This window comes from Protomyctophum parallelum, assembly GCF_964188405.1.
Source record: "Protomyctophum parallelum genome assembly, chromosome: 22".
Taxonomy (NCBI): Eukaryota; Metazoa; Chordata; class Actinopteri; order Myctophiformes; family Myctophidae; genus Protomyctophum; species Protomyctophum parallelum.
Genome location: NC_139714.1, coordinates 19,071,804 through 19,084,708, shown reverse-complemented (window position 1 = coordinate 19,084,708; position 12,905 = coordinate 19,071,804). Strand labels below are relative to the sequence as shown.

At 42.4% G+C, this 12,905-nt stretch overlaps 1 protein-coding gene across 1 annotated transcript; it reads left to right on the top strand.

The window, feature by feature from the left end:
- The first annotated feature begins 2,292 nt into the window (after positions 1 to 2,292).
- LOC310853234 (microsomal glutathione S-transferase 1-like) lies at positions 2,293 to 7,888 on the top strand. Its single transcript, XM_083757487.1, has 4 exons — positions 2,293 to 2,377; positions 5,647 to 5,775; positions 6,576 to 6,667; positions 7,566 to 7,888. The coding sequence occupies exons 1-4, from the start codon at positions 2,357 to 2,359 to the stop codon at positions 7,807 to 7,809; spliced, it is 486 nt and encodes a 161-aa protein (XP_083613613.1). The 5' UTR covers positions 2,293 to 2,356; the 3' UTR covers positions 7,810 to 7,888.
- The last annotated feature ends 5,017 nt before the right edge of the window (positions 7,889 to 12,905 follow it).

Sequence of the window (12,905 nt, the reverse complement as noted above, 5' to 3'; positions counted from 1 at the left end):
GCGTTGCGATTTTCTGCACAGGGCCTATTTTCAATTTAATCGTCCATGGATATGAGCTTGTAGATCTGCTATTTTTCAACAGCTAAAGTATAACATAATGCTTAAAAACACCAAAAGGGCTTCTCGTCCTGAATGGGTCGTTAAACTGTGTTTTTCCCTGCAGGCACCTGTAAGTGACGCTGATAAAAGTCGTGTACGGATGTCTCCTGTTCTGCCGTTTCGATGGAGCCCGGCCGGAGCCTCCGGATCTCGTCGACAGCACGCCGACCGTCCAGAGCTCTGGTCCTCACCAGGAAACAGGCCAGCATGGTGCCCATCCGGCCCAGGCCATGCATACAGTGCACCCCCACGCCCTGGGAGAAAGGAGCACTTTCACTATAGTGGTGCAGGAAAAAAGTACTCAAAGTTTTCACTTAATCCATTTTGACCTGGGAACGATTCTATAAAAGTCTTCTAAATCCTGACAGTTTTCTGAAAAAGCTATGTCAGTCATTCTTCGATTAAAAAAAATAGCAGATCTACAAGCTCATAGCGCGCCACCGAGTGGCGCGCTATGAGCTTGTAGATCTGCTATTTTTCAATAGCTAAAGCATAACATGATGTTAACACCAAAACGGGTTCCCGCCCAAAATGTGTTTTAAATAAAAGTGTATAAATACTTCAATATAGTAAAAGTAAAAGTCCGGAATTCAAAATGTACTATAATAAAAGATCTACACGCTTGTAGATCGGCTATTTTCAAGTGGCTGAAATGTATACAAAGTAAGGCTGAAATTGTTAATGTATGTTTTGTAAAAAAAGTGTAGTGGAGTAAAAGTACAACATTTTTGGATCTGAGATGTAGTGGAGTAGTGTACTGGAAATTGGAAATACTCAAGTAAACTACAAATACCTCAAAATTGTACTCGAGTAGGTCTACATTGCTTAAGTAAATGTACTGAGTTACTTTCCACCACAGAGTTTCACTAGGTGATGCAGAATTCTTCAAAGCATAAAGAAAGCTATAGTTGTCAGCCTAAGAAATTGGATTCTGGCCTCATGTATTCTTGGAGGTATTCAGTGCCTTCATTCTGACCTGAGATCAGATTCATACGAGGTTTCCACTGGACACACACTGGTCTGATTAATTGCAGGGCACTTTGATAATAGTGCATTGCCAATGTTAGGCTAATAGTAACCAGGTCACATTCCACCACAAATGGCTCGCTTTAAAAGTCATTCATTGTTTTTAATCACTTAAGCCGGGTACACTTCAACATGGTGAATCTACAAGCCCAAAGTTTGCAAAGCGGCACGTTGTGAGCTTGAAGATGTGCTTTTTCCACCCTTTTGTTAACCCATTCTGACCTGAGATCAGATTCATACGAGGTTTCCACTGGACACACACTGGTCTGATGAACCCATTCTGACCTGAGATCAGATTCTAGAAATGTCAGTCGCTCTTCGATTTTTCAAAAATAGCAGACCTACAAGCTCGTATCGCGACACTCGGTGGCGCGATATGAGCTTGTAGATCTGCTATTTTTAAATAGCTAAAGCATAACATGATGCTGACACCAAAATGGGTGCCCGTTCAGAATGGGTTAAAGTGGTTAAACTACACGAGTGATTAAACTACACAACGTGGTTAAACTACTGACAAAAAGAGAGCTGGGCTTCGCTCCTACTCTCACCTATGGTCATGAAGTGTTCCTACTCTCACCTATGGTCATGAAGTGTTCCTACTCTCACCTTCACCTATATGGTCATGAAGTGTTCCTACTCTCACCTATGGTCATGAAGTGTTCCTACTCTCACCTATATGGTCATGAAGTGTTCCTACTCTCACCTATGGTCATGAAGTGTTCCTACTCTCATCTATGGTCATGAAGTGTTCCTACTCTCACCTATATGGTCATGAAGTGTTCCTATTCTCACCTATGGTCATGAAGTGTTCCTACTCTCACCTATGGTCATGAAGTGTTCCTACTCTCACCTATGGTCATGAAGTGCTCCTACTCTCACCTATGGTCATGAAGTGTTCCTACTCTCACCTATGGTCATGAAGTGTTCCTACTCTCACCTATGGTCATGAAGTGTTCCTACTCTCACCTATGGTCATGAAGTGTTCCTACTCTCACTGAGTGAGTGTATTAGGGCTTGTTTGTTTGTGTGTGCCTCGACGGAGCGGGCGGTAGAGTTTCTGCTATCTGCGCGCTGGTTGTAGCGGGCCGGTCTGGGCCTGCAGGGGTTAACGTTGGGAGGCGGAGAGACTGTTGGCTCTTGTTTCCGTGCAGGCATTCTAGAAATTGTGTCACCAACAAGGAAGTAGGACTGACTGTCAAGTGGATTATTTGGTGGATTATATCGAGAAGGAATGGACAACCTGAAAGACAAGGTAGAATCAAATAGCGCTGTCACGATTACACGATATTATTCAAGTTGATGATTAGGCTAATTGTCATACAAATAATTGCGATTGTACGATTCAATTGTTGTTTTTTTGGCATTGAACATTACTAGGCCTATATGATTTTTTGCTCAGATATGACAAAATACCCTAACTGAAATATACAAAGAAATTATACTGACATATAACTGCCTATTTAATGATCTTTTATTAAACTACAAATAGCAGGAATCTTGTAGATCAGCTATTTCTGCAATTTTTTTGGAGAATATCCTTCAATAATAACAAGTATGCATAAACTAACTGTGCTTATCTCAAATAATTGTGATTTAAATGTGTTTTGGTTGCTTAATCATCAGGATGTGATGTAAGCTTGTAGATCTATTTTCAAATAGCATTAGTATAAACTAGGTTAATAGCTGTCCTGGCACGCAAGATAGATCATGCCCATACACCACATAAGCCTGAGTTAACCCATTCTGACCTGAGATCATATTCTAAAAATGTCTTCTCCATCCTGACAGTTTTCTGAAAAAGCTATGTTTCTATGTCAGTCGTTCTTCGATTTTTCAAAAATAGCAGACCTACAAGCTCGTAGCGCGCCACTCGGCGATCTTCTATTTTTCAGTAGCTAAAGTATAACAATGAAACACCAAAAGGGGTTCCCGCCCAAAATGGGTTTTAATATATAATCTAAATCTGCAATAGCTAAAAGCTGTCAAGAGTTGTGAGCTTGTAGATCAGTTACCATTGTTGATATCATTTGACGATTTCTGGAAAATATATTGGGGGTGTCATGCATCATGGTGGTGGTGGGGTGGTGGGGGGGGTGTCTAAATCTGAATACAGCAAAGCATTGATATGAAAAAGAAAATGTCGTTTGTCATTTTTTTCTTTTGAACACCAAAGATTTGTACAAATTTGACAGAGCAACTTTCTCTTGTAGTTACAATACAATTTAATTTACAATGTAGGCACTTGATTAGCAGATCTCCTCTCATCCAAAGTGACTTACACTAAAGCAAGGTAAATGTAAGCAAGAGGCAATGTATGTAGTGCACACTGTAGGATCAGGCATAGACAATGAACTATAGCATCTGTCTAAAGTAGTATATTGATAGTATTTAGTAAGTAGTAAGTATTTTAGACTGTGAGGGGGGACTCTTTTCATCATACATCATCCATTCATTGTCAATGGGAATTTAATGTTTGTGTAAGACAAAAATATACACTATAGCTGATTATAGGTCGTATGATTAGTCACACATGTTACCGCAGTGAAAGTTGTTCTCCACATTTGACCCATCTCATGGATCGGTGAGCCGCAGCGTGCACCGCGCTCGGGAAGCATTAGTTGACTCAACAATATACTATCAAAATAATAATCTGTACATTGAAACTATACAACTATGGGCTGTAAACAAATTAACCTATAGCATCTGTTCTAAATCACTGGTTCCCAAACTTTTCAGGTCAAAACCCAAAAGAGAGATTAGACGTTTGCCCCCACGGACCTAAACTATAGTGGAAATAGCAGAACAACAAGCAGGGCGTGTTAGATTTCCTCATGAGATTACTGAAAGGAATCATTGAATTGGTCTTGAATTCATGAACATTTTAGCTTTTTTAGGAAAACAAATTAAAATAAAAGCTAAATGTGGGAAACGCTAAATAAAGTGACCCACTGTTTGGAAACAGTGGTCCACTCTAAATGACCACTAAATGCCATCTAAATGACATTTTAACCTATATGCATGAATGGTCGTCAAGACGACTACTAGGTCAAGTGCTAGTTGAGTAATATTTGACCAGGAGGAGTATGTATATATAATTAGTTGTTTGACCGCACTGGAGTCGAGTACTTTGTAATTGTACTCTTATGCAAGTCACTGTGCGTACCACTGTCATGTCATCCAGGTTAGAAGCCACTCCAGGACACAGGATCTCCCAAGTAGTGTTTGTGGACCAGTGTTGTTTTCGTCGACTAAAACTAAGACGAGAAATGTTCGTCGACTACCTACATGTATCTACCTGTATTTTCACTGACGAAAATTAATGGAAACTAAATGAAAACTAAGCTACGATGACTAAAACTAAGACTAAATATACTGACAATTTTGTCGACAAATAAAAACTAGACTAAAATGTTAGGAAGGGACTAGTGGACAAGAGATCCAGTATAAGTCATGTTACACTTGGTTGCATGCTGAAAATAGACGTGTTGTGAGCTTGTAGATCGGCTATTTTCAGCAAGTGTAAAAACACTCATTACGACGGCATCAAAATACATTTTAGTCGACTGTAGATTTAGTCGACTAAAATCTTATGACATTTAGTCGACTAAAACTAAACTAACACATTCCAGGTGACTAAAATGTGATTAAAACTAAATAAAGTTTGACTAAACTAAAATAGAAATTTGCTGCCAAAAACAACACTGTTGTGGACCACCACATCTGACGGCCACATCATGAGTGGGCCGTGTGCATTTTCAGAGCGCCATGATGTGACATCATGGTCACGACTCCATATATGGTCACGCTTCTTGACATCACGCCTTGTGACACGTCACGGCACCATATATGGCCGTCTCCATATATGAAGATCACGACACTGACCTCATCAAAACCTGGATAGCCATACATGGAGAAGACTGGAGGATCATCACCTAGATCTGCATATATGGAGCCGGCCAGCAACTCTACATCTGACCTCAAACCTCAAACCCTTAAGATCTCCATATATGGAGCTGACCTATTCTGACATTCCATATGTTGATCCTCCCCACCCATCCTTCCTCTTCGATGTCTCCCTTTTGACTGATACCTGTCCATTCAAACTCTAGACGGGCCAGCCCCAAAGCCGTGCCCGGCAGGCCGCGAAACAGGCCTGAAAATTAAGGCCTGGCCCTACCTCATCAAACCCTGTACACTCAAGACACTGCCCCCACTGCCACCCTTAGATCTCCATATATGGAGCTGACCTGTTCTGACATTCCATAATGTTTATCTGACCTCATCAAACCCCTGTACACTCAAGACACCCTCCATATATGGCCAGTACAGAATTCATTCCATATATTTATGCCAAAGCACCATAAAGCGCTCGCCCAGCAGTCTGCTAGCTGTCACCCAGGCGGATGTGTGCATGCGAGGGCGAGGTCGCTTCTCGCCCTCAGGGCGAGGTCGCTTCTCGCCCTCACTGGGCACGGGGTACAGTTTGTATTGACATGGACAGACGTTATTTTGTATTTACAGATGGACAGTCCGGTGGACAGTTTGGTGGACAGTCCGGTGTTCTTAGCGTTCTGTACCTACGCCACCATCGTCATCCTGAAGATGATGATGATGTCATTGATGACGATATTCTTCCGCTTTTCACGAGGGGTAAGACAGTGTTTTTCACGAGGGTAAGACAGTGTTTTTCACGAGGGGTAAGACAGTGTTTTTCACGAGGGGTAAGACAGTGTTTTTCACCAGTGTTTTTCACGAGGGGTAAGACAGTTTTTTCACAAGGGGTAAAAGGTTTTTGAGTGGTGCAACCACTCTAAGGAACAGCAATGAACGTGTCCGTCTATGTGTTGGTTAATGAGCACCAGTATAATGAGTACCAGTAGGGGCGCTGTTGTGCCAGAAACAGAGAGAGGGATAGTGCTGCACTGTTGCCTGCTAATATGAGAGAGAGAGAGAGAGAGAGAGATGTGGGGGGGTTGGGGGGGGTTGAGTTGCACCACTCAGTTCACACAGGTGTGATTTTATCAGCTTGCAGAGCTGTCATCTACATTTACTAGACTGTAAAGACGACATTAGTAGACACTTTTCCATATAGCCTGAACGGCATAAAGAACAGCGCAACTGGCGGAGGCTGTGTTGTGAACAGATCAATTCAATTGATTGAGAATAGAAGAGAGATAGACAGGGAAAGAGATACAGGCAAATACAGGTAGTAGCATACAATATAATGAATGAAATAGTGTAAGATAATTTATATGGTATAGTAGCAGATGAGTACCATCTATGCTATTGATGAACTCCGGATTATTCTTTATTGATTATGTGTGGTTCTATGACAAAAACGATTTGAGTATCTGTTTTGCTTGTATGCTATAATAATATATAATGTAATTAGAATAACATAAGTCAAAGCAGGGAAATAATTATGCTACTTTATGCTGTCATCCATTCAGGCCTTTTTAAACCTAGAAGACGTAGCGGATAAACCCGCCGAGGAGAGAAAGAAGATGATGAAAATTGATCCAGATGTGGAGCGTGTGAGAAGGTTAGAATAAATAAATAAAAGTTTTATCATATTTTAATTTATTTTTTATAATGTTTTTCTTTTTTTGCGGTCCATGTATATTTAGTTCCAGTGACGTTTACGCTGCGGACAAAGCCAACTGGAGTTGTGACACATCATGACAATAAACACAATGTTTTGGGCCAAACAAAGAATTAGAAAGAAGAAAAAAACTGCAGGTTACAACACATTTTTCGTTGTTTATTTATGTATTGTTTATTCTTTGTAATTATTAGTTTGGTCCAAAATAATTATGTTTGTTGTCATGATTTGTCACAACTCGAGTTGGCTTTGTACGACGCTTATAAGGTCTTTAAATAAATACTTTTTGAAATGTCTATTGTTAAAATGCATTGGGAACTATTTCCTGGGCCTGGCGTCGTCATGAAAGTGGGCGGGACTGCAACGCTCTATAGAGATGCACGGATACGGGAATTCTCGTCCGATACGATGTTTAAAATAACAATTTAGCCGATAGCTGATACTGATACGAATATTTATTTATTTCGTTTTTGGTGTCATTTGTTCCCCCTTTTGTGCCAGGGAAACAAATGTTGATGTTGTGTTTATAATAATAATTATTATTATTATTATTATTATGTTTACCTTGATTACTGTAAGTCGAGAGCGTCTGCTAAATTGCCTAAAATGAAAACTTCATTTGTATAGCACTTCTCAAATATAGTTACAAAATGCTGTACACAAAGGAATGTAATTGCAAACACAAAGTGAGTTACTGTATTTCAAAAAAAGCTTTGCTAATTTAATATATTCTATTTAATAGAAGCAGGGCTCCACTTTAACAAACGCAACAAGCCAATAACGATATGTCATTTTTGTACCATTTCCCCCCCCGTGACATGGACTCTTTCGTGTCCAGGTGCCACCAGAATGATTTGGAGAACATCATTCCCTTCGTCCTGATTGGTCTGCTGTATTCTCTGAGCGGTCCGGAGCTGTCCACGGCCCTGATCCACTTCCGGGTGTTTGCGGCGTCCCGGATCCTGCACACGGTGGCGTACGTGTGGGCGTACCAGCCCAGCAGAGCCCTGACCTGGATCACCGGCATGGTGGTCACCTTATCCATGGCCTACAGGGTGCTCACTACTGCCTCCTATCTGTAGAGATGAGACTGCATGGTGGTCACCTTCTCCATGGCCTACAGGGTGATCACTGCTGCCTCCTATCTGTAGAGATGAGACTGCATGGTGGTCACCTTCTCCATGGCCTACAGGGTGCTCACTGCTGCCTCCTATCTGTAGAGATGAGACTGCATGGTGGTCACCTTCTCCATGGCCTACAGGGTGATCACTGCTGCCTCCTATCTGTAGAGATGAGACTGCATGGTGGTCACCTTCTCCATGGCCTACAGGGTGCTCACTACTGCCTCCTATCTGTAGAGATGAGACTGCATGGTGGTCACCTTCTCCATGGCCTACAGGGTGCTCACTACTGCCTCCTATCTGTAGAGATGAGACTGCATGGTGGTCACCTTCTCCATGGCCTACAGGGTGATCACTACTGCCTCCTATCTGTAGAGATGAGACTGCATGGTGGTCACCTTCTCCATGGCCTACAGGGTGCTCACTACTGCCTCCTATCTGTAGAGATGAGACTGCATGGTGGTCACCTTCTCCATGGCCTACAGGGTGCTCACTACTGCCTCCTATCTGTAGAGATGAGACTGCATGGTGGTCACCTTCTCCATGGCCTACAGGGTGCTCACTGCTGCCTCCTATCTGTAGAGATGAGACTGCATGGTGGTCACCTTCTCCATGGCCTACAGGGTGCTCACTACTGCCTCCTATCTGTAGAGATGAGACTGCATGGTGGTCACCTTCTCCATGGCCTACAGGGTGCTCACTACTGCCTCCTATCTGTAGAGATGAGACTGCATGGTGGTCACCTTCTCCATGGCCTACAGGGTGCTCACTACTGCCTCCTATCTGTAGAGATGAGACTGCATGGTGGTCAGCTTAACCCATTCTGACCTGAGATCAGATTCATACGAGGTTTCCACTGGACACACACTGGTCTGATTAACCCATTCTGACCTTCAAAAATAGCAGATCTACAAGCTCATAGCGCGCCACCGCTATGAGCTTGTAGATCTGCTATTTTTCAATAGCTAAAGCACAACATGATGCTAACACCAAAATGGGTTCCCGTTCAGAATGGGTTAAGGTGCTCACTACTGCCTCCTATCTGTAGAGATGAGACTGCATGGTGGTCACCTTCTCCATGGCCTGGCCCTACAACAGGGTGCTCACTACTGCCTCCTATCTGTATAGAGATGAGACTGCAACGAATCCATCAACGAATTAAAAACTAGACTAAAATGTTATAGGAAGGACAAGTGTCTAGTGGACAAGCTGCGACGCGTTGTGAGCTTGTAGATCGGCTATTTTCAGCAAGTGTGAAATATGTCATTACGACGTCATCAAGCCCCGCCAAAATACATTTTAGTCGACTAAATCAACCGTAGATTTAGTCGACTAAAATCTTATGTTTAGTCGACTAAAACACTAAGACATTCCCAGGTGACTACAACTAAATGAAAGCCCAAAACAACACTGTTCTGATCACCAGGCAGTAACAATTCACCATAAATGGAATTAGTTTTTTTCCCCCTTTTTTGTCATCTGCTGCCACCTTGTGCTACAAAAGTAAATGACCTAGTAATTAGTAGCAACTTGCTTCCTCGTGTCAAAACTGACATACGGTATATCATTCATGCTTCATGCTTATCAATACAACAATTAAAATGTTTTATTTGTATACCAGTGTTCCAATGTGGATAAGTAAATGTACACAATTCCTGAGGTAAATAAATACAATGCATTTTAATGTGTATGTGTTTATGTACAGCTTTCTTGAAGCTGTGATGCATGTGTTCTCAAATATCTGTTTTCGTTCACATCACATTGTAACAATCGCCCTTTGTGTCAAATTATTAACTAAGGAAAAATAAACAACAGGATCGTAGGATTATAGTTTATATTATTTATATAGAGATGCAGCAAATGTGTAGCTATTATCAACCAACCGGTGTAGGCTACATTAAATCAATGCACTTGGTAGAGTGCGTCTGTCCCTGTCGCTCTCCCTACCATAAAGAAATAATCAGGTAAACAAACTGAAATCAACAAACAATTCTCTTTCAAAACCCCTCCCGCCCCAAACAAGTCCCGACGCTCTCTGTAGCGTCCTGCGCCACAACGTTTACAACAAACAAACAAACAAAACAATCAACAACCCGCCCACAGTCAAGTGTGCAAAACCGCGCTTTGTAGAATTAAATAAATAATAAAGTCCGCACACACACACACACACACACACACACACACACACACACACACACACACACACACACACACACACACACACACACACACACACACACACACACACACACACAGTGACACCCACAGATTAGGGATGTATAAAATGTGACAGAGAATCAGTTAGAACTGAGAGTGAGAGACAGCAGAGAGACAAGGGGAACCTATAGGCGCGCCTGGGACGAAGGCCTCAATATGCTGTAACCATGGAACGAATGCTTAAGTTGTAACCTGTAACTATGAATGCTGACCAATAAATGGAAAGAAGGAAATGTGCTAGGCAGCCCTCCAAGTAGCCCCTTTCGGGACCCTACGTAAAACTTTTCTGATATTTTGTTGAGTTTTACGTTGGGTCCCTGCTCACTACTGTATTTTCGTATGGAAATTCCTATATGCGGAAGTGGAGATTCTCTCTAAAATAGGACCCGCGGCATGTGACGCCATTATTTTCCTTGAGTTATTCTGAATTCGGTAACTTTAAGTAGCTATACATCCAGCTGCGAATATCTCCTGTGGCGCGGAAGCCGTTAAGTATTTTTAATCTTTGTTTGACCGATTTGGTCGCTTTATTTCTTCTTGTTTGTTTACCGTTTATTGTACCGCCTCCCGGTGTGCGGTTGGCTTGTGAGGCTACGTCCCTGCCTCTGATCTGCTGTGTCATAGCTATAGCGCCACTAGCTAGCCAGATAGGCGGTACAATGAGGTGTCAATAAACAAGGAAGGAAAAGAAGAATCCAAGCTTCCAAATCGGGCAAACATATATTAAAAATACTTAACGGCTTCCGCGCCACAGGAGATATTCGCAGCGGCATGTATGGGTACTTATACTTTACATATTCAGAAAGCCTCATACTGAAGAATATCGTCAAAGAGCGCGGGGAGGCGGTAAACATGAGCCAGTAAATGTTTTAATCAGGTGGCATGGACGACGTGGAACAGGACCCAATGCACTGGGTCGAACAAATGTCAGAAACTTCAGTAGCATTTGGGTTCTGCTTGGAGGGCTACCCTCCAAGCAGAACCCAATGCTACTGAAGTTTCTGACATTTTGTTCGACCCAGTGCATTGCGTCCTGTTGCAGCAGTACCATGCCACCTGGTACGCAGACTACATAAAACATAAACACCGTGTTTATGGCCTGTCTGCGCTCTTTGACGATTTGAGAAAGACGTGTGAGTGTTTCTGAATATGTGAAGTATAAGTACCCATACATGAAGCTGCGAATATCTCCTGTGGCGCGGAAGCCGCTAAGTATTTTTAATCTTTGTTTGACCGATTTGGTCGCTTTGATTCTTCTCTTCCTTCCTTGTTTATTGACACCTCATTGTACCGCCTATCTGGCTAGCTAGTGCGGCGCTATAGCTATGACAGAGCAGATCAGAGGCAGGGACGTAGCCGCACAAGCCAACCGCACACCGGGAGGCGGTACAATAAACGGTAAACAAACAAGAAGAAATAAAGCGACCAAATCGGTCAAACAAAGATTAAAAATACTTAACGGCTTCCGCGCCACAGGAGACATTCGCAGCGGAATGTATACTTAAAGTTCCCGAATTCAGAATAACGCAAACAAAAAAAGGCCGTCAAACGGCGCAGATTCAATCTTAGAGAGCATGTTTACTTCCGCGTTCCGGAATTCCCATACGAAAATATAGTCATGACCAGGGACCCTACATAAAACTCATCAAAATGTCAGAAAAGCTTTATGGAGGGTCCCGATCGGGGGCTAGAAATGTGCCTGCTTGGATCTCCTATTCATTTCAACAGCAACTTCAACAAGGGAATTAGGTAAATTAATCCACAGAGACCTGTAAGAAAGACACATCAGTACCCCTTAAAGTTTATACTCCAACAGAAAGCTTTGGGTTCGATCTCACCGGTCTGTAGTTAGTTCTAACTCCGTTGGTAGAAAACCACCGACCAGATTCCAATCCAAACGCCGATCACCCGACGGCAGCGGCAATTAAGCGGTTGCTTAATTCCCCGACGGTCCAGACACTATATAGTTCTGTTGTTAAAGGCTGCAGATATAGCGCGATCAAACTTCGTTCATTAATCCGACTGCTATATACCTACCTGGCGCTCCTCTTCTCCCGTGTAGGCCTACACACTCATTCCTAGGCCTGTTCCCCGTGAGTCACTTCCTCCCTATGTAACCTTGTGTGGGTGGCGACATCAGTCTCTGTCACCTGTCACTCATCACTGTCCGAGCCCATTACCATTCTTGTGAATAGGAGAAAATACTATTTCACACACAGTCAGCATCATAAATGATAACATGCATAAGGAAAACAAAGTAGAAAAACATTACAATGTGATGTCTCTCACAGTGGTGGAAATAACGAAGTATATTTGCTTAAGTAGCCTACTGTACTTGAGTGCAATGTTGAGGTATTTGTACTATTTCCAATTTCACTTCTACTCCACTACATCTCGGATCCAAATGTTGCACTTTTATTTCACTACATTTATTTGAAAATGTATAGTTACTAGTTACGTTGTAGATTTTGATTATTATTATAAAACATACAATAACCACTCCGCCCTATAGCCTATACATTTTCTGACCAGGACATAAAAGGTAAGAAAACATTTTAATTTTGAAGAGTAAAGAAGGGGTCATTTTGGGGTGTATTAAAACATATGGGGTAACACACACTGAGTGGCAAAAAAACTACTTTCTGGGCCTTGACAGCCCTTCACAGGTTCATGACTCTCGTATTCATCTAGCCCTCCAAGCAGCAGCATTTTTGACGACCCAGACCATGGGGTCCTGTTGCAGCAGTACCCTGCCACCTGGTACGCGGACATAAATAAAACATAAACACCGTGTTTACGGCCTGTCTGCGCTCTTTGACGACTTTTTTTCCTTTGAGGGC

Excerpts from the sequence above, each read along its gene's own strand:
- LOC310853234 (XM_083757487.1), top strand. The coding sequence starts at position 2,357 with ATGGACAACCTGAAAGACAAG. Across the intron at positions 2,378-5,646 it reads TGGACAACCTGAAAGACAAG|ATGGACAGTCCGGTGGACAG; the intron begins GTAGAATCAAAT and ends TTGTATTTACAG. Across the intron at positions 5,776-6,575 it reads TCTTCCGCTTTTCACGAGGG|GCCTTTTTAAACCTAGAAGA; the intron begins GTAAGACAGTGT and ends TCATCCATTCAG.